Below are 27016 nucleotides of genomic sequence, written 5' to 3'. Positions count from 1 at the left end.
GGGTATGAACTCACCTGATGTAAGTGGATCCGACGAAGGTGCCGGTTGGGTACTCGGTGTCAAGTAAAGACTTGAACACACTTAGTGACCTATTAAAATATGATAACATATGTTTACATACAATTAGTACATATAATACTAATTAAACAAGTATACGCATCCTAAAGTGCGGAGAACACTTTGATAAAGTGCTAGGGGTGTCCCGGGTAACATCTATGCGTATATATGGATTAGATAAGGAGTTTACTCTTCAAGAGTAAACTCTTTATAGAGTTCACGGCACTGGGACTAACTCCCCATGAGTTTACAGCCGTAAACTCATGGTGAGGGTGTTCTAGGATGCCTAAATGTCTCATATCACTTGTAGATTTATGCTAGGTCCAAATATAAGGCACTTGAGTGGATTTAAGGCATCTAAATGGACCAAATAGGAGTTTAAGGCCCTAAACAAGGATTTTACGGCCGTAAGCTCCTATACACTCATTCCTTTGATGTATAAGGGTCTTAAATGGTAGAGAATAAAATCCTATGTATTTTTCCAAGTCAAATGGGGAGTTTAGGGCATCATTTGGGCACTTTCTAGGAGTTTACGGTCCATGGACCTTTCCTAGGGGGGTTTACGGCCATAAACTCCCATTTCCTTGGATTTATTGAAGTTTAATGCCTTTACTTCAATGGGATTGCTTCTAGACATTTTCCCAAGGCCATAGGAGGTGTTTGTGGGCATTTCTAACACATAAAATCGAGTTTACTCCCCATGAAGAGGAGTTTACGGACCAAGCATGTTGTTGGGCAGTAAACTCATGTTTACTCCCCAAAATGCTAGTTCAAGGTGTTCTAAGTCCGAATGTGTAAGCCTACAAATCATATCTAAGCCTTAGGGGCAATTTGGAGGGGTTTTGGGGCTTAAAAACCCCATTAAATGGTGTTAACGGTCCAAGAGTGTTCTTGGGATGTAAACACATAATCTTGCCCCTAATTTATGTCTTAAACTCGAATTTGCATGCTAGATAAGCTATACAACAAGTTAGGGTAGATTTCTTACTCGTTTGGGGCTCGAAACAGACAATTTTTGGCTCGAAAATAAGTTGTAGAGAGAGAGAGAGAGTAAAAAGATGGAAATGAAGTCCACTCCCCCTTATATAGGGGCTTAAGTTGAGGCTCAGTGGGAATCTACCTGATACTGCCGTTGAACGGGGCTTTTGGTCGCACCCGATTTAGTGGTCGTATTTTGACTAGGTTGAAACTAAAATTTTTCCAAGGGATTAATGAGGGTGTTTTTAATTTGTTTCAACCCTAACAAAGTCATTTAAAAAGTCGCCAAATTAATTAACGGACGGTTAAATAAAACGAGGCTTATTAACGGAAAAGGGGGTTAAAAATGACGGAATAAATTTCGGGTTGTCACAGTGAGCATGCATAAAAAGAACGTCCAAATCTGATTTCGTATGAGGAAGTTATGATTTTTCTAAGTTTCAGCTTAGCAGTATGCAGCTCGAATACTCGATTTGAGATCGAGCGATTTTTAGCCGAAACAATCTAAACGAGAATCGAAGATCTCGTCAATTGTAGTGAAACGATAAAAAGATAGGCGAAAACGGACGTCGGATGAAGAAGTTATGAATTTCTAACGAAGTTTTTCTGTCCCGGCCTACTAAAAATAAATAATAAAAATAAAGTCAAAACTAGCCGTCGGAGTCTAAATGAAAGTTGTAGAGTATGGTCTGACCTACGTATGGATATAAAGAACGTCGAAAATGGAGCTCGTATGCAAAAGGTACGCAATTTAGAAGTTTGACAAGTCAAATTACGCTGAGCGTAATTTGAGTACGCCCAACGTACTCAGAGGAGTGCAAGTTGTCTGACCAATACTCGAGTGCCACCAAATGACGCATGCAGTGACGTCGAAGTACGCCCAGCGTAACCAAATTACGCCCAGCGTACTTGGAAATTACGCCCAGCGTACTCGGAAATTACGCCCAGCGTAATCCCAGACCCAGCAGCCTATAAATAGAACCCGAGATCAGCCATTTCCCTTGCTAATTTTCTTCCTTTCTCTCTAAGTTTTTCATCGTTTTGCGTGCCAATTCTATCCCGACGCCCCGATATCATTCCCGATCCCCGAAGCAAGTCTGAAGTCCCGAGGATCCCGAGGAGCGTTATTCCCGAGCCGAAGCCTTGCCCGCGAGGAGCCCGGTTTTTGTGAATATCTTCCAGATCTACCGAAGAATACTACTTCTACAAGTCGTAGTGTTGTCCAATCAACTTCTAATCAAGTGAGCGTATAGTCACTTTCATCTTACACGTAGATATGAAGTATTTGCTATGAAATACATGATATGTGTTTATACATTGTTCGTTTACTTGAGATGGATGCTGAATGAATGTTTTATACGAGTTTTTAAATAAGCTGTATATGTAATTTATATCTACAAATATGTTGGGTAGAACATGGGTAGATGAAATAGTTGGTGTGTGATAAAAAAAATGTGATGAGAGATAGGTGAGGATATAATGGTGATGATAATTAGGTGATGATATATAGGTGATGAATTACGAGTCCATGCGATGTTATGGCTACGTATTCATGCGATGATAGACTAACCCTTATTATGATTTACAAGTCTAGGCGATGTTGTGGATGTGTAATCATGCGATGATACCCTAACCCTTGCTAGACACATATTGAGGGAGTAATCCCCGAATTCGTATTGGCTATGCGATGTAGGCGGTGATCCTTAGGAAAAGTTCTTAGGAACAAACATATAAGGAAATACGATGTAAGGAGATGAGAAGTAAATATGATATAGGAGATGACCCTTGAGATAATATCTTTAGGGAAGACTAAAAGAAGATAATGGGGATGGGTAATTGGGTTGATTGTTTGGTGATTAAATATAATAATTATGTTATTGTGGGTTGAAAACCCTATATGCTCACCAGGCTCCCAAGCCTGACCCACTCAGTTTTCTTTGCATTACAGGTAATGGCACAAGAGTATAAGTTGGTGGATTTGACGAGAGATTTTGGATTATAGGCCAGTAGTTATGAATAACTGTTGTAAGGTCTATTTTGTTCTATTTATGCTTTTGGTCTGTATTGAACATGACATCCGGAGATTTTGTTATATAATGAAAATACATTTCTTTAAAGAAACGCTTTGATAATTTTTATCGTATTTTGTTTTGGGAACAAATTCCGCAACTGTTTTCTTAAAAAGATTACTCTGATTTTATAAAACAAAGAATAAACAAATCGGTCTTTTCTGGCCATGAAAATGGGGATGTCACAGTTGGTATTAGAGCATTAGTTTAAGCGAACTAGGAATTTGTAGGATTTCTAGACTTAAACTTAGAATGATAAGTGAAGGTTGTTAGATGTGTGTCTGTTATATTTCAGACACGAGCACTAGTTTATTTTAGGAAAGTTGCCTAAAATGCTTTTATGTGCTAAATGTTATATGTTGCCATATATGATATTAATTGTTCGGATCTATGGTCTGTTTCCGACCGGATCTGGAAACCTTATGTGTGTAGGATTCTAAGCGTATATCTACGATATTAGAACTAACATGTAAACGTTTCGGAGTGATAAGGATGATTTGAATATCTATCGTGAATAAGGATCTAATTTACCTTATTCGGTGTATAGATCAAGAATGGCAAGAACAAGAAGCGGAGTTGGAAACGCGAAAGAAAACAGGAATCGACCACCTGTAATCGAGCAAATACCTGTTGTAGCTGCTGCACCTGAGCCAGTGACAATGGATGGTGTACAATTAACGATTCAGACGATGTTGGATTGTCAGATGGAAGAAACTAGACGTCTGCTTCAACAAAATCGTGAAGAAGTTTCAATCCAAGTTGAAGAGCCTGAAATGAATGGAGGGCCATCGGAAGGTGGAAACTTTAGTGGTACCGTTGGTCAAGACAACCCACCAATTGTTAGACAAAACAATTGTGATTGAGGAAATGATGGAAAAGGATGTAAATACAAGGATTTCATGGCATCCAAACCACCATGTCTATCTGGGAGCCCGACGCCGGTGCAAGTCATGGACTGGATCTCCGAGATGGAGACAATGTTTGAAAGTTGCGAGTGTAGCAACAGACAGAAGACCGCTCTTGCAATTCCTCTGTTAAAATCTGGAGTACTAAGCTGGTGGAAGTTACTGGCCGATTCGATGCCCAAGGGGGAAGCTAGCAAGATGTCTTGGGAAGAGTTTGTGGTGCAACTTAAAATGCAATACTACTCTGAGCAGGATCTTCTGGAAATCAACAATGACTTTCAGAATCTGAAGAAAGGAAAATTGAGCGTCACTGTATACGCTACAAGCTTTACGGAGAAGATGAAGCTTATTCCATACCTAATTCCAACTGAACTTTCCAAGGTCAACAAGTTTGCCAATGGATTACCAGCGGACTATGGTCCGATAGTCAAGCAAGCAACCACTCTGAAAGCCACCATCTGGGCAGCTAAAAATGTTGAGACCCAAATAAAAGAAAAGGGTCTGGAGAGAGCTGAAGTTGGAGGGAAAAGGAAACATGAGGGATCTTCAATGATCGATAAAGAAACCAAACTCTCGAAATCGGGAGGAAGAGATGAAACCAAGTGGTGTGAAAAGTGCAAGAAGAAGCACTTCGGAAGATGCGATGGAGAAGTGACATGCTATAAGTGTGTTAGGACTGGTCACTATTCCAGAGATTGTACGTTCGACAATCGGAAGTGTTACGAATGTGGAGATGGTGGTCATATTTCGAAGAACTGCCCAAAGAAAGACAAAGCTGCAAAGAAAAATGTACCACCACAGCCAAGGGCATTCCACATGATCCTCGACGAAGCGAATCAAGGATGAGGATTTTATATCCAAGGATCAAGTTATGAAGTAGCAATGCGAATAGTAACTTATGATGTAGCCTATTAGAGGCATAGTATAGGGCAAACTTGAACTTTTGTGTAATCGTTTCAAGTTATAATATAAACCCTGGTTTTGATATTTATGGTTTTAATACCTGATGTGTTAAATGATTGTGTGATTTTTGTATAGTGACTTGGTTCGACTGAGAGACAATACTTGGGACGAGTTTGAGTAGGTGTGAAAGGTAGTAGATGCATATACTACCGGAAGCACATGACTCACACTTGGATCAGGTAAAGTCACAAGGTTACCAAGAAACTAGTGATTGGTCTCGTTTTATTCAAGTATGTCATTATCAATGTTTCAGTGATGACTAGTATGATGGTTGTTATTCCAACCCTAGTGGTCATCTCAAATTGAGTCCGACCACGATGAGTTTGTTACGTGAGAACCAAGTTCGATGTAACATCTGACGTAAGTTAGAAAATTGGAAACATTTTATAGGTCCTATTTTGTTGATGATTCCGGGACGTAATCATCCTAAGGGGGAGATAATTATAACGCCCGTAGATCAGGGCTAGTCAATTTAAAAACGATAAGCGTCAAAAATGAGTTTCTGATGGAAGATTATTTAGAATGAATAATCTTAACTAAGTTATAGTATATGTTACAAGGATTCCGTACATATAAAGTACGCCGAAATCTGAGTTATAACAAAGAAGTTATGACCTGTCGAAGTTTTGCGACAGAACCGGCTCGACGCTGAATGACGTAAAAAGTGAAATTATGTTAGATCGATATTTAGCCTTAGTGATATAAACTAAAGTTGTAGAGTTCGTTAAACCGTGAGCGTGCATTAAAAGAACGTCCAAATCTGATTTCGTATGAGGAAGTTATGATTTTTCTAAGTTTCAGCTTAGCAGTATGCAGCTCGAATACTCGATTTGAGATCGAGCGGTTTTTAGCCGAAACAATCTAAACGAGAATCGAAGATCTCGTCAATTGTAGTGAAACGATAAAAAGATAGGCGAAAACGGACGTCGGATGAAGAAGTTATGAATTTCTAACGAAGTTTTTCTGTCCCGGCCTACTAAAAATAAATAATAAAAATAAAGTCAAGACTAGCCGACGGAGTCTAAATGAAAGTTGTAGAGTATGGTCTGACCTACGTGTGGATATAAAGAACGTCGAAAATTGAGCTCGTATGCAAAAGCTACGCAATTTAGAAGTTTGACAAGTCAAATTACGCCGAGCGTAATTTGAGTACGCCCAGCGTACTCAAAGGAGTGCAAGTTGTCTGACCAATACTCGAGTGCCACTAAATGACGCATGCAGTGACGTCGAATTACACCCAGCGTAACCAAATTGCGCCCAGCGTAATCTTAGACCCAACAACCTATAAATAGAACCCGAGATCAACCATTTCCCTTGCTAATTTTCTTCCTTTCTCTCTAAGTTTTGCATCGTTTTGCATGCCAATTCTATCCCGAAGCCCCCATATCATTCCCAAGCCCCGAAGCAAGTCTGAAGTCCCGAGGATCCCGAGGAGCGTTATTCCCGAGCCGAAGCCTTGCCCGCGAGGAGCCCGGTTTTTGTGAATATCTTCCAGATCTACCGAAGAATACTACTTCTACAAGTCGTAGTGTTGTCCAATCAACTTCTAATCAAGTGAGCGTATAGTCACTTTCATCTTACACGTAGATATGAAGTATTTGCTATGAAATACATGATATGTGTTTATACATTGTTCGTTTACTTGAGATGGATGCTGAATGAATGTTTTATACGAGTTTTTAAATAAGCTGTATATGTAATTTATATCTACAAATATGTTGGGTAGAACATGGGTAGATGAAATAGTTGGTGTGTGATAAAAAAAATGTGATGAGAGATAGGTGAGGATATAATGATGATGATAATTAGGTGATGATATATAGGTGATGAATTACGAGTCCAGGCGATGTTGTGGCTACGTATTCATGCGATGATAGACTAACCCTTATTATGATTTACAAGTCCAGGCGATGTTGTGGCTGTGTAATCATGCGATGATACCCTAACCCTTGCTAGACACATATTGAGGGAGTAATCCCCGAATTCGTATTGGCTATGCGATGTAGGCGGTGATCCTTAGGAAAAGTTCTTAGGAACAAACATATAAGGAAATACGATGTAAGGAGATGAGAAGTAAATATGATATAGGAGATGACCCTTGAGATAATATCTTTAGGGAAGACTAAACGAAGATAATGGGGATGGGTAATTGGGTTGATTGTTTGGTGATTAAATATAATAATTATGTTATTGTGGGTTGAAAACCCTATATGCTCACTAGGCTCCCAAGCCTGACCCACTCAGTTTTCTTTGCATTACAGGTAATGGCACAAGAGTATAAGTTGGTGGACTTGACGAGAGATTTTGGATTATAGGCCAGTAGTTATGAATAACTATTGTAAGGTCTATTTTGTTCTGTTTATGCTTTTGGTCTGTATTGAACATGACATCCGGAGATTTTGTTATATAATGAAAATACATTTCTTTAAATAAACTCTTTGATAAATTTTTATCGTATTTTGTTTTGGGAACAAATTCCGCAACTGTTTTCTTTAAATTACTCTGATTTTATAAAACAAAGCATAAACAAATCGGTCTTTTCTGGCCGTGAAAATGGGGATGTCACAGCCGGCATTGGTGCCTTCGACCTAATTCTACTGGAAGGCAACTCACCTCAAATGTCGTGTAGTAGCTGAACTGTCCTCGGCTCTGGAATCAACTCCTCTCAAACTCCTAGACATAAAAATATCCTTTAATTACTCTTTCATACCCATAACCCTATTAAGGGTCAACTCTGGTCAAAGTCAACATCCCGGTCAAAGTCAACATCCTGGTTGACTCAGCTCGCCGAGTTGGTCCATCAATTCGTCGAGTTCCGTGATCCATAAACCCTGGAAATCTTAATCCAACTTGTCAAGTTCTTTCATGAACTCGTCGAGTTCCTCCTCATAACAGAGTCGGACATTTCCCTCTCAACTCACCGAGTTCCTCCTTGAACTCGTCGAGCTCTTCAATCTTCAAAACCTAAAAACATGGCCAGCTCGCTGAGTCATGTCCTAGACTCGACGAGTCTGCTCAGTAACAAAAAAGGTTAGGGGACCACGACCCAACTCGCTGAGTTGGATGAACAAGTCGTCGAGTCCCCCTTACTCTAAATCCATTCAGTCACTTCCAATCGAGTTCAATGCTTCCAAACCATAGATCTGGTCCCCTAGGACTAAGTCACCACGTAAAGTTGCTAACTTTACGTTCATGCACGGTGTCATGAAGCTATAAACACCAAAACCAAGCTATATAAGTGATCTAGGGAATGGGGAAGGGCCACGGCTTGATAAAGCTGGCAACTTTAAGCCCAAAAGTGACAACATACAACCCTAAATGAAGATCTAAGTAATAGAAAGCCAAAGTATCAACTTTATTCCTCAAATGAGTAAAAAATTCAGCTCAAACTTCGGATCTACTATCTTCCTCTTGAATCCCCAAGCTTCTCCTTCCTTCTCAAGCTTCAAAATCACAAAGAACACACAACAATGGCTCAAAAACACTCAAAAGTGGATTAAGGTTTCGTGGCTAGCGTTTGGGGTGATGGAGGCTGCAAATGAGGCCGACCTTTGGAGGTTAAGGTGTTTAAATAGGGTGCAAAACCCTGAAAATTAGGGTTTCACTATGGCAACCCTACTCGTCGAGTTGAGGCTCTCAACTCGTCGAGTAGATTTCAAGTCCCTCGTCCAAATTCCATTCCTACTCGACGAGTTTGGGGCCTCCAACTTGTCGAGTCCCTTAGCAAAATTGAACAATTTGATTTAACATACCAGGATCCGGTTATTACAAATAAATAAGTTGTTAATATATTATGTAAATAAGATATTAATTAGAAATAGTAATATTTAATTAATATTTAATCAGAAATTAATTGGAATTAATTTTGGGATTAAAGGAATTAATTAAAAGTGTAAGGACTGAAATGTAATTGTTCAATAGTTGAGCAAGAGGCATTCAAGAACCTTCTATATAGGTTGGACGGTTTCTTCAAGCCTAAGGGCTTCTAGAATTGTCCTAGGTGGATAAACAAATGTGGATAATTACCCGGTTAAGTTGATCTTGGATTTGGGCTTATATAGGGTTTCGTGACTGCACTATAAATAGGGCATAACCCTATGATTTTTGACCAACTCAATCCTTTGTATAGCTAGCTAAAAATTTGAGCCTCCCTCCTCTCTCAATTGTCTTTCTTTGCTAGTGTTGGGTGTGAACCGTTAGAGGCGTGACATTTGTGACACTTGCTCTCAAGGATTCAACAACACAAGGATTTGCATTGTTATTACTATATAATAATCAAGGTATGATTCTTATAACCGGTCATGGGATCCATCCCTCAGAAGACAAGATGAAAATCCCACATTTGATCCATCAGGACATAAACTCATTCCTTGATCATTCTCCATGTCAACAATCCACCACCTACCTACAATAGGGTCCTTCTTTCTGAAGAACTCTGGGGCTCCGCAAGCCTTGAACTCTAGAAAAGGGAGAGTCTATCCCTTAATCTGACTAGCCGCAATCTCTACATTGAAAGCCCTAAACCGCTCATCCAACAGCTCCATGATCCCCTCTTTGATGGTACCAAAAATCACAGGAGTCACCTCCAAGAAACCACGAGTGATCTCAGATGAAATGAACTCACGAATCCTCTCATCAATTGGCTCAACACCAAAGAATGAACATGAACAAAAAACCAGAAGCTCCTCCATGAGTACTCACCACCATACTAAAAATCAACCAAAAAATGATCAGAACATACTAAAAGAATCCTCATTCTGTGACATCCTCAATTTCACGGCCAGGAAATACCGATTTGTTTATGCTTTATAAAAAAACTAGAGTATAATTTTAAGAAATATGTTGCAGAATTTGTTCCCGAAATATGATAAATAATTTATCAAAGTATTTCCGAAGAAATGTATCTTCATTATATTAAAAACTTCAGTATGTCATTCTCAATACAGATCAAAAGCATAAACAGAAACAACATAGGCCTTACGACATTCTATTTATTTCTACTGGCTTATAATCCATAATCTCTCATCAGATCATCACATCTATGCTCTTGTGCCGCTACCTATAATACAAGAAACTGAGTGGGTCAGACTTGGGAGTCTGATGAGCACATAGGGTTTTCAACCCACAAAAATTAATTTTATTAATTTCATCAGGTAAATCAGCCTGATTACTCATTCCTGTTATCCTCATTTTTTTCCCTAAAGCATCTAAATTAAGGGACCTAGCCTAAGGATCATCATCGGGATGACAATACTGCATAGGGGATTCCTCAACAATATATGTCAGTAAGGCAACCATGAGGGGGATGGAGTACACCGGTGAACACATCGAGCAACGTTTCGCTTCTAACAATTCTATTTTCCTTCTACGAAACCTAATATTATTGCCGCTATATTTTAGTATAATATTTATTGCGACTATTTATGAGCAATATTGCTTTATAAGTGTTAAACAATACTTTTCAACCACTATGTACAAACAGGGACCAGACATGAAACACCGGAGGGCAAGACCATTTTGGCATTATAGCACTTCTGAAATCCAACAACCCTATGCGACCCTTCAAACCAGATTCCCCGTACCGCGAGTAGTTAAAAGTTATTATAATAACACTTTGTATATTATATTTTATAATATATATTATTTATAAGTTCATAATAATGATAATAAACTTAAACATAAGCTATACTTAAAGTAAGGTAAGCATAACTCACTTACTAGGGGTTTTGGCTAGGAACCGGGCTTTGCGGGGACAGAACTTTCGAGCCGAAAGCTCTTCTTCTCGGAGCTTTCTGGCGCTATTGGGCTTTCCTTTAGCATATGGAAGTTACTAGGGATTGGGAGGGGTTTAGAAAGATGTTTGAGAGAGAAAGAAGGGTGAAGGTGTGAAGAAAAATGAGGAACCTCGCGTCCTATTTATAGGCTGAGATCCTTGGTTATGTTGGGCATACCCTTCGGAGTACGTTGCGTGTACTCAGTACGCTATGCGTACAAGGATACGCTACACGTACGAGGGCCTAAATGACAACATTTACATTTTTAATTAAACGATAAACGCTCTTCTAACCCATTAGATTTAATTCATTGTGATTTATGGGGGCCTTCACCTATTTCTTCAATTGATGCTTATCGTTATTATGTGGTTTTCATTGATGATTGCTCGCGTTTCAGTTGGTTTACCCACTTAAAGCTCAATTTGGATTTTATATAGTATTGGAAACTTTTTTAAAGTTTGCACAAACTCAATTTTCACGAAAAGTCAAGGTATTTCAAAGTGATGGAGGCACTGGATTCGTTAACAATATGGTTCGAAAAATATTTGAGGACAATGAGACTTTCCATCATTTATCTTGTCCTTATACTCCGTAGCAAAATGGATGAGCAGAAAGAAAACATCGTCACATTGTGGAAATAGGTTTAGCCAGGCTCTTCAATTCTCATGTTCCTACTCATTATTGGGTCGATGCATTTAGTACGATGACTTTTGTCATCGACAAATTGCCAAGTAAAATTCTCGACAACACAACTCCATTTGATATTTTATATTCACGAGTTCCAAGTTATCATAATTTTCGAGTTTTTGGTTGTCTTGTATTTCCGTATCTACAGGACTATGCTAAAAATAAGTTGTCACCACGAAGTCTTCCGTGTGTTTTTCTTGGCTACTCTTCTCAATACAACGGGTATCGATGTCCTAATCCAGTTATATCTCAGGTTTTTATTACTCGTCATACTCGCTTTGATGAGTAAAGCTTTCCCTTTGCAAGTTCAAATTCATCACAAGAGTTGGAAAACCTCTTATTAACATCATTTACTAATGATTCATCATTTCCACCTAATATTAAGGATATTCTTGCTCAATATCACACACAAACTTCCTTACAAAGTTCCCCAAGTTGTTCTTTTTGTGCTAATGATGTTGTTGGTGAACTTCGTATAGATCGTGATCCATCTCAAGTTCAACATCATCCCGATTCTGTCACTATGCAACCTCCACATCAGCTGCTCAACCTGGTCCAGTGCCAACTCCTCCTATGCAGTCCCCACTTCTGTCTGAGACCATTTCTAATCAGCTTTCTCACACCGATATGGTTGTCCCTTCGGTTTCACATCCTCAAACGAATTCTAGTGATACACTTGCACCTTGTAGTCATTTTTCTTCCACTCACCATATGCAAACTCGTTCAAAATTCGGAATTTTTAAACCTTAACACGCAGTTGATCTTGCTTTCATCACTAAGCATTCGTCATGCTTGGCTTTATTTGCCTCACTTGTCCCTAAAGGATTTAAATCGATAACAAAAAACCCTAAATGGATGATGGTGATGCATGATGAACTTAATGCACTCAAACAGAATGATACATGAGCATTGGTACCTCGACCTAAACACAAAAATGTATTTGGTTCTAAATGTTTTTTCGTACGAAATATAACTCAATGACACTATTCAATGGCTCAAAGCTAGACTTATTGCTCAAGGCTTCACACAAATTTCGGATCTAGATTATTTTCACACTTTCAGTCCTGTGATCAAGGTTGCCACTGTTCGTGATGGATTTACTTGTAGCAAAGCTGACACATAATTGTTTGTTTTCAAACAAGACTCATGCATCATGTATCTTCTAGTTTATGTCGATGACCTTATTATGCAGAAATGTTATTACCTCTTTCATTTGTAGATTGCACCAAGAATTTGCGATTAAAGATCTTGGTGACTTAAAACTACCTTCTTAGTCTAGAGGTGGCTTACACAGATGATGATTTATTTTTAAGTCAATCCAAGTATATGTAGGATATTCTTGAACTGGAAACCATGCTTGATTCTAAACCGGTTCACACGCCCCTTGCTCCTACTGAGACATTTATTTCCAGTGGTAATCCCTTTCATTCTCCAACCTTTTATTGGTCTTTGGTAGGTGCACTTTAGTACTTAACCATTACCAAGCAAGATATTTCCTATTTTGTAAACCAGGTTAGTCAGTTCCTACAGGCTGCTTTTGATACACATTTTCAATGTGTGAAGCATATACTTCGAAATATTAAAGGCTCTCTTTCCTTTGGTCTCACCTTCCAGGAAACTGCCTGATGTTGATATTCTTGGTTATTCCGATGCTGATTGGGCTCGTTGTCTTGAAACCAGACGATCTACGTATGTTTATTCAATATTCTTAGGTGGAAATCTTATTTCATGGAGTGTTAAGAAACAACCTAATGTCTCTCGATCTAGCTGTGAATCTAAGTATCGAGCCATGGCTAACACTGCAGCTGAGATTGTTTGGATTACTCATTTATTATAGGAACTATACGCTCTGCCATCAGTTCGGCCTATACTTCTATGTGACAATCACAATGCTTTATTCTTGACTCGGAATCCAGTGTCACATAAGCGAGCTACACATATTGATTTTGATTATCATTTAATACGAGAACGTGTCACTTCCGACAAGCTATACACCAAATTTGTTCCGACCAAGCTTCTGGGTTTGAATATCATTTAATACGAGAACGTGTCACTTCGCGGTTTGAATTCTTTCCTGCCATGTTAGACTAAAACAATACTTTGTGCATATCTTGCATTTATCTTATTCTTCAAGTACTATTATTGTAATTCATTGTTATATATATACACATATCCCACCTATTTTGGTGGTAAGATTTACCACAATCACAAACTAAAACTTTAGTTGGTGATGATGCTGTACTCTAGAATGAATTACTTGTATATTAACATCTAGTTATGATTATGAGATCAAATCCTTGTGATCTAGATTAGCTATTCATGTCATTTGGTTGATGATTGGATTCTAGATATGATTTCATATGTACTTTAGATGTTTATGAAAGAAATTGATGATTCTAATGGTGATTCAACATTGGAATGGAATAATGAGGTTTTTGGAGTTAAACTTGTTCAAAATGGTTTGGGAAATGTTTGAATGAAAGCAAACAACTTAAAACTATGTATGTAATATTTAAGAGTTTTCAAGGTAACATAAGGACCGATTAAGCTTACAAACTCTAAAATGATTCTTAGCTACTAAGTCCCATTAATGAGCTTGAATCATATTTGTTGGAATGGAATCATGAACTAGAAATGGAATTAGGGTTGTTATGATGTGTTAATTATATTTTAGGGAATACTTATTATTGAATATTGATCAATGAGACTTGAGAAAATGATTTAAAAGTGATTTCATATTTACACTCTTGAGTTCATAAAGACATTAAGTTCTTTATTGATTAAGACATGGGAGTAATGTGATATAAAATGACATTAAATTCGAGCCAATCTACATCAAGCTCATAATAGATCGAATTATTAACACCCTCCCATACAAATAATGATATAAATGGAATTTATTTTCTTAAAGTGCGATTGGTAATTGGTGAGAAGACTACCACGCGCTCTCTCACTGCGCGTGGGCATAACAGTTTCACTTTCCTTTAAGCAAACTTGTTCATTAGCAGATATGTATGACTTCCATACACACACAATCACCGAGCATCCATTCATTTCCTTTCCAGAGAGAGAAAGTAGAGAGAGAATTAAACTTTTTCTGTCTGTCATCTCTGCAACTTTCCAACATTTCTCTCACCTTTCCTCTGTTCTTCACCTCTTCAAGGTGATCGATTTTTTTATACTATCTAGATTTCATATACTTAATTCTCTGCAGCATCTGCTATGTGTTCGATTAAATGCCCCAAAGAATCTTTACCTCTTTGTGAGTGTTTTACTTCACTTACACTCAAATCTAGACAACACTCACATGAGCATGTTGTGTTATTTCGTCATCCAATGCCATTATTTCCTCATAAGATGCTTAGCATTCAGCTTCAATCACCATTTTTTTACTTCAATATTTGCTTTAAATCAATCGACTCTTGATGACGTTTATTTGTTAAATCTTCTTGTAGGTTGAATTGGATATGCAGAGGTTAAATTATTGGAAGAAATAGCACTTTTTGGATCAATGGGTGTCGAGAGATCTATAATTTACTTGTTGCTGTTCTTAGGGTTTGTATTGATCTTTGTGGGCCCAATTTCTCTTGCTACCAATCCTGCAGATGGTAAGTCTTCTCGTAGACTAAATTAAGGTCTTCTCTCTATTATTCTTTATTAGAAAGAGATGTGTATGTGTGTGCTTCCGTGTGAAAAAGACTGAACTAGATCTGCCTAATAAACACTATTTCCGATGAACATAAGTGCACCCAATCTTGACCTCTTCTTATTAATCTTGATCGAAACCGATGAAAATTGAAAATCTCATATTTAAGTTCTAAGTAGCTATAAATCCGCTTTTATCTTTAACAACTTTAATATTTTGCATAACTTAAGAAAACGAAGAGTTCAATAAGATTTCATAAAAATTTACACTTAAAGCCGTTGGCAATTTAACTTCATTAATTAGGATGACAAAACCTTTTGAAACTAACATTTTGAAACACATGGAAATACTTCATAGTCATTGACTCCTTGTGTCTTGTTTGTGGAAGTTTACATATTACTTTCATATGAATAGGGCAAAGATAATTACCTTTTAAGTTCTTGAAAATTTCATATCCACCTTTCATTACAACTTCTCTTTTTCTTTTTTTTCTTTATGTGATAATACCCATATGGAATTTGATATAAAGTTATAAAGGAACAATGATGTTTTGTCCTTCTTTTTATCGTCTTTATCTTTTCGGTGTTTAAAAATTAAATGTCTAATACTGTTACCGATACTGATACTGATGATACTGTTTTTTTATCCACACAGTCAGTGCGATAAATAAACTGTATGTTGCATTGGGATCTCCACTACTCCCTGGATGGACAGCTAGTGCTGGAGACCCGTGTATCGAGGGTTGGCAGGGTGTTGCATGTGACCCTACTAATACAAACATCTTATCAATGTATGTAACTCCTTTTTCTCCTTTTTTTTTTCATTAATTGTCTTCTTATAATATTTTCGTTATTATTATTATTACAGAACTGTTATTGGTGCCAATATAGTAGGAGAACTTGGTGAGAGCCTAGGATCTTTTACTTCACTTCAAAGCATGTAAGATACTAAGATCCCATTTCTTCTTTTTTCTCATTAAATAAGTGTTTTGTCTAGATAAATTATATATATATATATAAAAAAAAGATTTCTTGATGTTTGACTGATATAATTTGTCTTATTTTATTGTAGAGATTTGAGCAATAATCTTATTCGGGGTAGTATTCCAACTGAATTTCCTGTTACTATCATGAATATGTAAGTTTTCCTATCATTCTTCACACACATGGTTTAAGCAGTCTGAGAGTTTCAATTCCAATGTGGATTAGGTTGTACTGTTATGTGGGCCAGTGTGTACCTGATTTACATTTAATGCTTTTAGAGTGGGCCAGTGTGGGCCAACTCTAGGGTTGCTAGAAGAATAACCCCCGTATTGATAAAAAAAAATAACAAGTTTTCTTAAAAAGTAACACTTGACATAAAAATTAAAATGACTATTTTACCCTTTTTCTCTGATGGCTAAACATGTGATGGTCTTTACCTTTGGCAGTTTTCTTGCAGATAACAACTTCACGGGAAGCATACCGGTTTTTCTAACCTCTTTAACACAATTAACAGCCTTGTAAGTTTTTTTTTTTTTTTTTTTTTTTTTTACTGTGTATTCTATTAAAATGTAAAATATAGCAACATACTTTCATTTATTTGTTTACTTTAGAATCCTACTTTTACTTTTTCATATTAGGGTTAATCTCAAAAAGGACCTTATATTTTGTGTTTTTTTTCCAGATTAGACCTCAATTTTTTTTTCTGCAAAAGACCTTGTATTTTTTTTCATTTTTCCCGATCTGGCCCTTTTAGTCATTTTTTTCCAAAAAAAATTGTAAAATGGGAGGGTTTTTTCGATAAAAACTAAAAAAGATGAGGGTTTATTTGGGAACATTTAGAAGGTTGAGTTTTTTTTTTTTGGAAAACAATACAAAGTTGAGGGCTTTTTCGGAAAGAATGAAAAAAAATACAAGGTCTTTTTCAGGCAAAAAGTAAATTTGAGGTTTAATCCAGAAAAAAAACACAAAATATAAGGTCATTTTTGAGATTGACCCTTCATATTACAACATTATAGAAAGAAATGAAAGCAAGATGCTTTAATACACAAATAAATGAAAGTACTTTGCTATTCAAAGCATTTAGCCCTTGTTTTTATTTGCTTAAATATTTATTGGAGTTATTAATATAATAATATGTTATGTTTCTTGTACTTTAGGTCTCTAAATGATAACAATTTATCTGGAGAAATACCGGATTCCTTTGAAGGCCTTACGGGTTTGGTTAATCTGTAGGATCCATTATCTTAAAAATATCACTCTTTTTTCCTTTTTATTATTTTAGTATTTTAATCCCAATGTGGATTAGGCTCTTATGTCAGCAACTAGTGGGCCACTGTGTACTTGATTTACAGTGTGAGTCAGCTCAGGGGTTGTTGGAACTTGGTCTAATAACCTTTTTTTTTTTTTTTTTTTTTTTTTTTCCTTTTTTGCAGTGATTTGTCTAGTAATGATTTGAGTGGAGAATTACCTTCCTCTTTACAACATTTATCTTTTCTAACTACTTTGTGAGTAATCATTTTTTATTAATTACAAAAGTTTTATGACATTTATTTACACGAGTGAAGCTGACATGTTCATGGGCAGTCATATGCAGAACAATCAACTCTCTGGGACTCTAGATGTTCTACAAGATCTTCCATTGACTGATCTGTAAGCTTCTCAAATTATAGCAATGTAGAGAAGAATAACATGTTCAATGGATGAAAATAAGTTGCTATTGGCAAACTTTCAAGTAAAAATGACCTGTTTATCCTTTGTAATCATTAAAACTATTGATTAGGTTATTGATATCATCCACCAGGTTTCCCCTAGTTTGTTTATTTTTTTTTATCTTCTACTGATTTGTTCTTTTTCATACTTTCAGGAATGTAGAGAATAACATGTTCAATGGACCTATACCTGAAAAGTTACTAGCCATTCCTATTTTCAGGTGCATAAGTAGTTCTGCTCATAAACTTTGGGCTCATTTGAATATACTAGTCTTGAACATGACTTTTTTGTGTCTGTGTTTGTTACACGTGATTTCTAGGGTTATTTTTGTCTTTTTTTTTAACGATGTAGATGAGGAGGGCGTTTATGTCTTTTGCATACTGAGCTTGGCATGCATTGGACTATGATTTGGATTCATGTCAAGACAAAAATCGTAATCTTTTGTCCCTTCCAAAAAGGTGGGATATGGACTCCCTCTCAATCTCTCGTCCATGTAAAAAGACAAGAATGCCCTTCTCGTCATTATTATCAAAAATAGCCCTAGAAAGCTTGTCTTGTCACATTTGATCCTGTCTCGTGTAACAAACTGCGTTTGTTACACGAGACAGGAAACGACTGTACTGTTTAAACTTACTAGGGCTAATTTTGATGATAATGACGAGAAGGGTATTCTTGTCATCTTACATGGACGAGAGATCGAGAGGGAGTCCATGTCCCACCTTTTTGGAAGGGACAAAAGATTACGATTTTTGTCTTGACATGAATCCAAATCATAGTCCAATGCATGCCAAGCTCAGTGTGCAAAAGACATAAACGCCCTCCTCATCTACATCGTTAAAAAAAAGACAAAAATAACCCTAGAAATCTCATGTAACAAACACAGAAACAAAAAAGTCATGTTCAAGACTAGCATAAGAAACGGGCCTAGAAGGCCCAATATGTTTTACCCAACCACACTTCCACTTGCTAACTTAAAAATCTTGTTTGGATATCAGAAAAGACGGGAACTTATTCAATACCACAAGTGCAGCTCCACTATCTCCACCTACATCCCCGACCCCACTCACGCCCCCAGGCACCACCACCGGAACGCCTTTTTTCCCATCACCTCGACAGACACCCGGGAAACAATCGCCACCTGGCAAACAAACACCATCACAACAAGCGGATGGTCCATCGTCAAATCAAGGGTCCAAATCTAGCTCCACAAATAAGTCATGGAGTTCTAAAAAGAAAGTTTGGGTATCAATTGCATCGGTATTTGGTTTTATAGTTTTGGGATTAGTCTGTCTGCTATTTATACCACCCTGCTTTAGAAGAAAACGACTTCCTGGTTTGACGAACAAGAGACATGAGATCGCTCCGTATAATCGTGAGAGTCATATGGAGAGTGGGCCCTTTGCTCAACCACCTAATCAAGTTGATAAAGGTAAGAAACTAAGAATGTGAGAAATAGCAATGTACTTTTTTTAGATATGTTATAGCATCCTACTTTCATTTCTTTTTATCATAGCTTTTTTACTTTTGGTTTGTTTTTTTTTTTTTTCTTGATAAGGTATTGTATTCTAATTTTTATTTTTCTATTACAACATTTTTACTTTTAAAAGTCTACGGGATTATAAAGGGTTAATCTCATAAAAGACCTTATATTTTGGTTTTTTTTTTTTTTTTTTTTCTGGATTAAACCTCAAATTTGTTTTTTGCTTGACAAAGACCTTGTATTTTTTAATTTTTTTCGATCTGCCCCTTTTAGTCATTTTTTACAAAAAAAAAATGTAAAACGTGAGGGTTTTTTCGAGAAAAGCAAAAAAGGTTGAAGGTTTTCTTTGAAAAAAAAAAATACAAAGTTGAGAGCTTTTTCCGAAAAAATAAAAAAATACACGGTCTTTTTCAGGCAAAAAATAAATTTGAGGTTTAATCTGGAAAAAAAAAACACAAAATATAAGGTCTTTTTTAAGATTAACCCAAAAAGTTTGAGGGTTTATTTGGAAGCAATTACAAGGTTGATGGGTTTTTTCGGAAAAAAAAAAAGACAAAGTTGAGGTTTAATCCAGAAAAAACACAAAATATAAAATCTTTTGATGAGATTAACTCTTTATAAAAGTGAAAATTGCTCAGTATTTAGATAATGTTGTGATAGGAAGAAATGAAAGTAGGATGCAATAATAAAGAAAGCAATAAAAGTACATTGCTGTTGTTTGTTAATAATATGGCTAAATTCAAGAAATAGCAATTTAGTTTTATTTATCATTGTATTATAGCGTCATACTCTACTTTTTTCTATCATGACATTGTACTTTCATTTTTCTTTTTTTCATATTAAGACATTATTATTTAAAAGTTTCCCAATAATCACTTTTGTGATATGAAGAAATGGAAGTATGTTACTAATTCTTGAAATTTAACCTTTAATAATATTATTCTTACTTGTTCTTTCAGTACCCCCAAAGAAGGCGGCAGTTCCACCACCAAAGGAGGAGCAACAACAACTGCTTTCACCACCACCACCACCACCACGTAGAACAGTCCCCATGCAAAGATTCACCGCGTTACCAAAGCAAGACAGTCAGGAGATAGATTTCACCAGATTTGATATAGACTCCATGCGACCTCCACCACCTCCACCGCCTCCACCACCACCACCTCCACCACCGCCAGTTTCATCATCAGAACCAATTCATCTACCTTTCGAGAAGGTTATTGTCGAGCCTATAGCGGTGGCTGCTGTCGCCACATCAGCAAGAACTTCCACCAAACCTGTTGTGCCTCAAACATATGTGAGATCTTACACAATTGCATCTCTTCAGCAATACACAAACAGTTTTTCTCAGGATAATCTTATTGGTGGAGGAATGTTGGGGAGTGTTTATAGGGCACAGCTTCCTGATGGAAAGGTATCAATTCTACATTCTACATATATATAATATATTCAATCATTAATATGCAATAAAGTAGTTTTTTAGACAGAATATGCAATGTTTATATATATATATATATATATATATATATATATATATATATATATATATATACACACACACACACACACACAATGTTTGACTTTTCTTTTTAGTTTTTACCAGTTTATGCAAATATGTTTCTTGTTTTAGAAACTTACAAAACTGACATGGATTATGCAACCGTGTTTCAATTGGTAAAATATTTACATCTTTTGGTCCTAAAATGAAATATTTTGTATAAAAAGTCATTTTGTGCATAAATTGGGGAAGAAAAAGCGAAACTTTGTTAAATGCGCATTTAAGGGTTAATCTCATAAAAGACCTTATATTTTGTGTTTTTTTCCAGATTATACCTCAAATTTATTTTTTGCCTGAAAAAGACCTTGTATTTTTTTTTTTTTCATTTTTTCTGATCTGACCCTTTTAGTCATTTTTTTCCAAAAAAAATTATAAAATGTGAGGGTTTTTTTTGAGAAAAATAAAAAAGTTGAGGGTTTATTTGGAAGCATTTAGAAGGTTGAGGGGCTATTTCGGAAAAAAAAAATACAAAGTTAAGGACTCTTTTGGAAAAAATGAAAAAATACAAGGTCTTTATTAGGCAAAAAAAATAAATTTGAGGTTTAATCCAGAAAAAAACACAAAATATAAAGTCGTTTATGAGATTAACCCCACATTTAACCCTTTATAGAAAGTTTCAAGATGTGTGTTGCCTATTTCTCATTACAAATGAGAACTATTTGTTTAAAAAATCACTTTCAAGCTGTGTTCTAAAAGAAAATCACTTTTATAGCATATCATACTTCCAATCAAATCTAATCTTCCAATTTTTTTGTATTTGTATACAGTTGTTATGAACTTATGAGTAGGTATTTTTTTTTCAAACTACAAATCTTGTAATAAAAAGAAACAAAACTACATTACTATTTCATACATTTAACCTTATCTTCTAAAATCTCAACATCTTATTCTTATGTACTACTTTTGAAAATGTTTTGTTTAGTTTCTTGCTGTGAAGAAATTGGACAAAAAGGTTATCAATCAGCAAAAAGAGGAGGATTTCATTGAGCTTGTTAATAATATAGACAAAATTCGTCATGCAAATGTTGTTGAACTGATGGGGTATTGTTCAGAGCATGGTCAAAGGCTATTAATTTATGAATATTGTAGTAGTGGGACCCTTCAAGATGCTCTACACTCTGATGATGATTACAAAAGAAAATTTTCATGGAAAACACGCATTCGAATGGCACTTGGAGCTGCTAGAGCCTTAGAGTAAGTCAAATACACAATTTTAACAATTTCATCAATTTTTAAAAATTTAGCTGCTTGACTATTTATTATTTTATATATTGATTCATTGAACAATGAATACATATGTATTTTATGTGTCAATATTTTGGGGGTGAAAACGTACATTCACCGTTTTCTGGATTTGGACACTTCCATATTTTTTTATTGATTAAAAATATTACACTTTTTTTGACCTTATAAAAGAACCATTTTTCCATATTTTCACCATTTCGTTGGTTTACTCATTGAACTATTTTTTATTTATTATTATTGTTATTTTTTTTTTTTTTCGATTTAGCCCTAAAACTATTATCATAATAATCATAAAATAAAAAAACAGTTCGGCAGCTAAATCAATAAAAATGGGGTTTAATCTCCAAAAAGACCTTATATTTTATGTTTTTTCCGTGTTAAACCTCAAATATATTTTTTAACTTTTATTTTTTCATTTTTTCTGGAAAAGCCCTCAACTTTGTACTTTTTTCCGAAAAAAACCCCTCAACTTTTTCAGTTTTTCTCGAAAAAACCCTCGCATTTTACAATTGTTTTTGGAAAAAAAAATGACTAGAAGGGCCAGATCGGAAAAAATGAAAAAAATACAAGGTCTTTTTCAGGCAGAAAAATAAACTTCGAGGTTTAATCCGGAAAAAAAAACACAACATATAACGTCTTTTTTGAGATTAACCCGAAAAATGGCGATTGTATTTTACCTTTTACCAAAACTAGAAACCATGATAAATGGTTTTCCAAATAATGAAGTGGCTAAACTCATAAAATAGTGAAAGTAAATACTAGACAACTAGATAAAAAGTTTTCTAGATTACTTCATTCTTATGTATTTATTTATCTAGAAAAATAATTTTTATTTTTAAATAATGGTGTAGGTATCTACACGAGTTCTGTGATCCACCTGTCATTCATAGAAACTTCAAGTCAGCCAATGTTCTTCTAGATGATGATCTTTCTGTACGTGTCTCTGATTGTGGTTTGGCTCCTTTAATAACCCCAGGCTCAGTTAATCAGGTAATAATAACTATTATTATTTAATATTTTAATAATAATAATATAAATAAAAAAATTATGTTTTTATCCACTTACAGTTGTCAGGAAACATTCAATCAGCCTTCAGTTATGGTGCCCCTGAATTCGAGTCAGGAATCTATACATCTATGAGTGATGTATACAGTTTTGGGGTGGTGATGTTAGAACTTTTAACAGGCAGAAAATCTTACGACAGGTAAATAATATAATTTAAATGTTAAATGTTGTATTTAATTATTTATTATAATTTATAGCATCCTAACAAGAAAGAAATTCAAAGTACAATGCTTTAATTAGGTAGATATTTTGAAGAATAATATGTTGATAAGAAAAAAAATTGGAAGTCAAATTGAGTAATGGAAAAAAAATGAAAGTAGGTTGCTATATCTTGCATTTAGATTGGGTTAAATGCAAGAAATATCAACCTACATGTTTTTTTCGTTAAATAATTGAAAGTATCATGCTGTTATATAATAGTATAATAATACCCAATTATAGCAATGTCATTCAAATATAAAGCAATTTTCACTAGTGTAATCAAGTAGATTCTTCAAAGTACAATGTCTTAATAGGAAAAAGAAATTGTAAGTGCAATGTTGTAATAGCATCATACTTTCATTTATTTGATGTGTTATAGTAAAAATGCTATAAATATAATAAACAAAAACATGAAAGTACGTTGCTATTTCATTTACTTTTTTTTTTTTTTTGTTTTGTTTATAGTGCGCGACCTCGTGGGGAGCAGTTGTTGGTGAGATGGGCAGTGGGTCAACTTCATGATATTGATGCATTGTCAAGAATGGTTGACCCTTCTCTCAATGGTCAATATCCACCAAAATCATTATCACATTTTGCAGATATTATATCACGTTGTGTTCAGGTTTGTTATTATAAAACATTTCTTCTTAATTAAGGGAATGTACTTTATTTTCTATAGTGATTAATTAAACCATTATAATTTTTTTAACCGATAAAAAAACATATACGGAAAATTTATAAAAAAAATAAATAAGTACTTTCACCGTTTTGTTGATATTGTTGTGTGATAATAATTATAAAAAAAAAAGTATTGGTTGAATAGGTAAATCAAGTAACTGAGAAAAATAGTTTAATTATTTGGGAAAATGGTTAAAGTAGATAAATGGGTTAATCTAAAAAAGACCTTATATTTTGTGGGGTTTTTTTTCAGGATTAAACCTCAGATTTGTTTTTCGCCTGAAAAAGACCTTGTATTTTTTCCGATCTGGCCCTTTTAGTCATTTTTTTCCCAAAAACAATTGTAAAATGTGAAGGTTTTTTCGAGAAAAACTAAAAAAGTTGAGGGTTTTTTTTTGGAAAAAAATACAAAGTTGAGGGCTTTATTGGAAAAAATGAAAAAATACAATGTCTTTTTTAGGCAAAAAATAAATTTGAGGTTTAATCCGGAAAAAACACAAAATATAAGGTCTTTTTTGAGATTAACCCTGGATAAATTGATAAAACTCTGAAAGTACCTTTTTTTTTTTGTATATTTCCCAACTATTTCTTTGATATTTTATCCTTATAACTCCAAAATGCTTTCTCTTTTTTTGCATAGAAAATTTGATAAATTTAATCTTGTTGGATATTAAAAATAAAAGATTTTTTTTTTTTTTTTCATATTTGAATTTGAAAAGTACTAGGTTAAATTTAGAGTAATTTAGGTTTTTAGAAACAAAATGTTGTTACTAGCAATTAAAACATGGTGTTACTTGTAAGTTGCTGACGTGGCAGATGCCACTTGATAAAAATTGCTGACATGGAAAATGATTTTATTATATCTGCAGGCGGAGCCGGAGTTTAGGCCACCGATGTCAGAAGTGGTGCAGGATCTGATAAATATGATCAGGAGAGAGTCTTCTAATAGATCAGATGGGGATTGATTGTTAATGATAATAATAATAATAATATTAGGAATAGCTTGTGATGAGAAGTCAAAGTCAAAGTCAAAGTCAAGGTCAATGTGCCAAGATTATAATTCTTGTGAAATTTTGAATGCACATGGCTAGGCTAACAGTCTATTCTTGTACAAAAGGGGAATATGAAATATGTCTATAGGACAAAGCCAAATTTGATGGTTATTTTGTTTCAAGATTGAACAACCATTTTGGCATTTGGTGGTTGGTTTGGTTATATCCCAATTCTTATGGTCAAAATGGTAAATTTACAACTCCCATTTGATTATTCAAATGTAATTGTTGAATTTCATATATTGACAATGTATTGTTTGTGATTATTCAAATTTCATTTTCTTTGGTGGTTATTTTGTACTTTCCCCTTTTATTATGTTGGTCATAGACAAGCATTTTATAGCATGAACTATTTAAATAATTTTTATGAAATATTTTTTAGTTTTAATTTGTGGAAAATGGGAAACATCAATAGTTCATAAAATTTCAAAGCGAGTACGGAATACGGGTCCAACCATTAATTCCAAAGATGGTTTAGTAAATTATGGAGAGTGCATTGTAGGCATCAAAACAATGGTTTAAAGATAACATATTCTTAACAATAACATAAGTGTTCTAAACATGCTTAAACCTTGTAGTCTTCAATACTTTTAACTAGGGATGACATTTAAAACTAGAAAACTGGAACCGTTAGAACCAAAATATATAGAACTGGTCTGGTTGGTTCCGGGTTTAAAGAATGACTTTCCGAGTTTCGGGTAATTCGGGTTTGGGTCCATCGGGTCCGTGTAAACCGGGTTTAAGAACCGCAATCCCTGTTAGGAACTGAACCGTTTTTTATGAAAAGTTTAAAATACGCATACTCATTCGTTTTAAGTCGGATTGACATTAGGTTTTTTCAACATGCAGTTTAAATTTTGTACATGATATTAGACTAAAAATTTGTTATTTTTAGTTTTATATTCATTGAATTACAGTCCCGTAAAATTAAGATATCAAAGTTGGAAGTTTTTTGTTTTTTACAAGTGTTCTAAACATGCGTAAACCTTAGTTTTCAATGCTTCTAACAACTACCACTTACCTATAAAAATTAACATGGGAAGTTAGGTTACAAGGAGCGTAGTGAGTACAAACTTAAATAGACATTATACCAATTGTACATAACTCCAACACCAAATTATATATAAATGACAAATTAAATATCCTTTTATTTTTTTTTTTCTTATCTATCCTCCTATCATTTTTAGATGATGATAAGTATAATAAAATTTTATTTAAATTATGACAAATGTAATATAAATATACAAGCTCATACTTCATCAAAAACAAATAAGTCATCAAAACTCAATTTGGGGGAAATACATAATATAAGCCAAAATATATTGTCGTTATCAAAAGTTCTCATATATACACAACAATAAGTAAAAAACAATTGTATGCAACGCAACGAAATGCCCAAAACCCCAAATCCGAATCTCAGAACAAAATCCTCTCTCAGAGGATAAATATTCTTGTATCAAATTCCTAGTAACTTGTATCTATCTACTACTATAGTCTCATATATATATATATATATATATATATATATATATATATATATATATATAGAGAGAGAGAGAGAGAGAGAGAGCTAGGTTCATGTATTCAAAGTAATTATTGTGTTATTGTATGCATAAATGTGGGTCAATCAAAATTAAATAATTAAATAAATAAACAAGGGTATTTTAGTAATTTGATAAATAGCTTCCACAAATAATCCTTATAATCATGCTAGCATTCAATTTAACCTAATTTCTTTTCTTATATACAGCCGTCATCGATGTCTTCCATAAAAAAAATGAACTGAAACAAAAGGAAGGGCTTTATTTCCCCGTGTTCATCACCTGACTAACAGATCGGGCAAAGATGGAAGAATGCAGACGAATGGAATACAGTGAGAGGGAAACACGAACGCGATAAGGAGTGCAAAGGGTCGCATTTGGTCGATCGATTTGCGAGGAGGTCGTCTCCGAAATCGACGAGGCC

The 27016-nt window shown here is 34.9% G+C and overlaps 1 protein-coding gene across 2 annotated transcripts; it reads left to right on the top strand.

Moving 5' to 3' along the window:
• Nucleotides 1–14440: 14440 nt before the first annotated feature.
• Nucleotides 14441–25344, top strand: LOC145070558 (protein STRUBBELIG-RECEPTOR FAMILY 3-like). 2 transcript variants are annotated; one of them, XM_079017496.1, is made up of 17 exons: nt 14441–14596; nt 14889–15041; nt 15734–15869; nt 15947–16018; nt 16151–16216; nt 16509–16580; nt 17220–17291; nt 17496–17567; nt 17647–17712; nt 17927–17992; nt 18768–19201; nt 20212–20666; nt 21733–22004; nt 22907–23045; nt 23123–23259; nt 23787–23943; nt 24869–25344. In XM_079017496.1, the coding sequence occupies exons 2-17, from the start codon at nt 14945–14947 to the stop codon at nt 24962–24964; spliced, it is 2409 nt and encodes an 802-aa protein (XP_078873622.1). In that variant the 5' UTR covers nt 14441–14596; nt 14889–14944; the 3' UTR covers nt 24965–25344. The 2 variants fall into 2 exon arrangements, with proteins under 2 accessions (XP_078873622.1, XP_078873623.1); XM_079017497.1 differs by having other exon boundaries at nt 14459–14695.
• The last annotated feature ends 1672 nt before the right edge of the window (nt 25345–27016 follow it).

This window comes from Lactuca serriola, chromosome 8, assembly GCF_051521515.1.
Source record: "Lactuca serriola cultivar US96UC23 chromosome 8, Lser_US96UC23_V15, whole genome shotgun sequence".
Taxonomy (NCBI): Eukaryota; Viridiplantae; Streptophyta; class Magnoliopsida; order Asterales; family Asteraceae; genus Lactuca; species Lactuca serriola.
The sequence above is the reverse complement of the archived record's forward strand: the minus strand, read 5'-3'. Positions and strand labels throughout refer to the sequence as shown.

What these genes read in the sequence shown, in the direction of transcription:
- LOC145070558 (XM_079017496.1), top strand. Translation starts at nt 14,945, where the DNA reads ATGGGTGTCGAGAGATCTATAATTTACTTGTTGCTGTTCTTAGGGTTT. An exon ending in TTTACTTCACTTCAAAGCAT is followed by an intron (nt 16,019 to 16,150) that starts GTAAGATACTAA and finishes ATTTTATTGTAG; the next exon opens with AGATTTGAGCAATAATCTTA. An exon ending in TTAACACAATTAACAGCCTT is followed by an intron (nt 16,581 to 17,219) that starts GTAAGTTTTTTT and finishes CTTGTACTTTAG; the next exon opens with GTCTCTAAATGATAACAATT.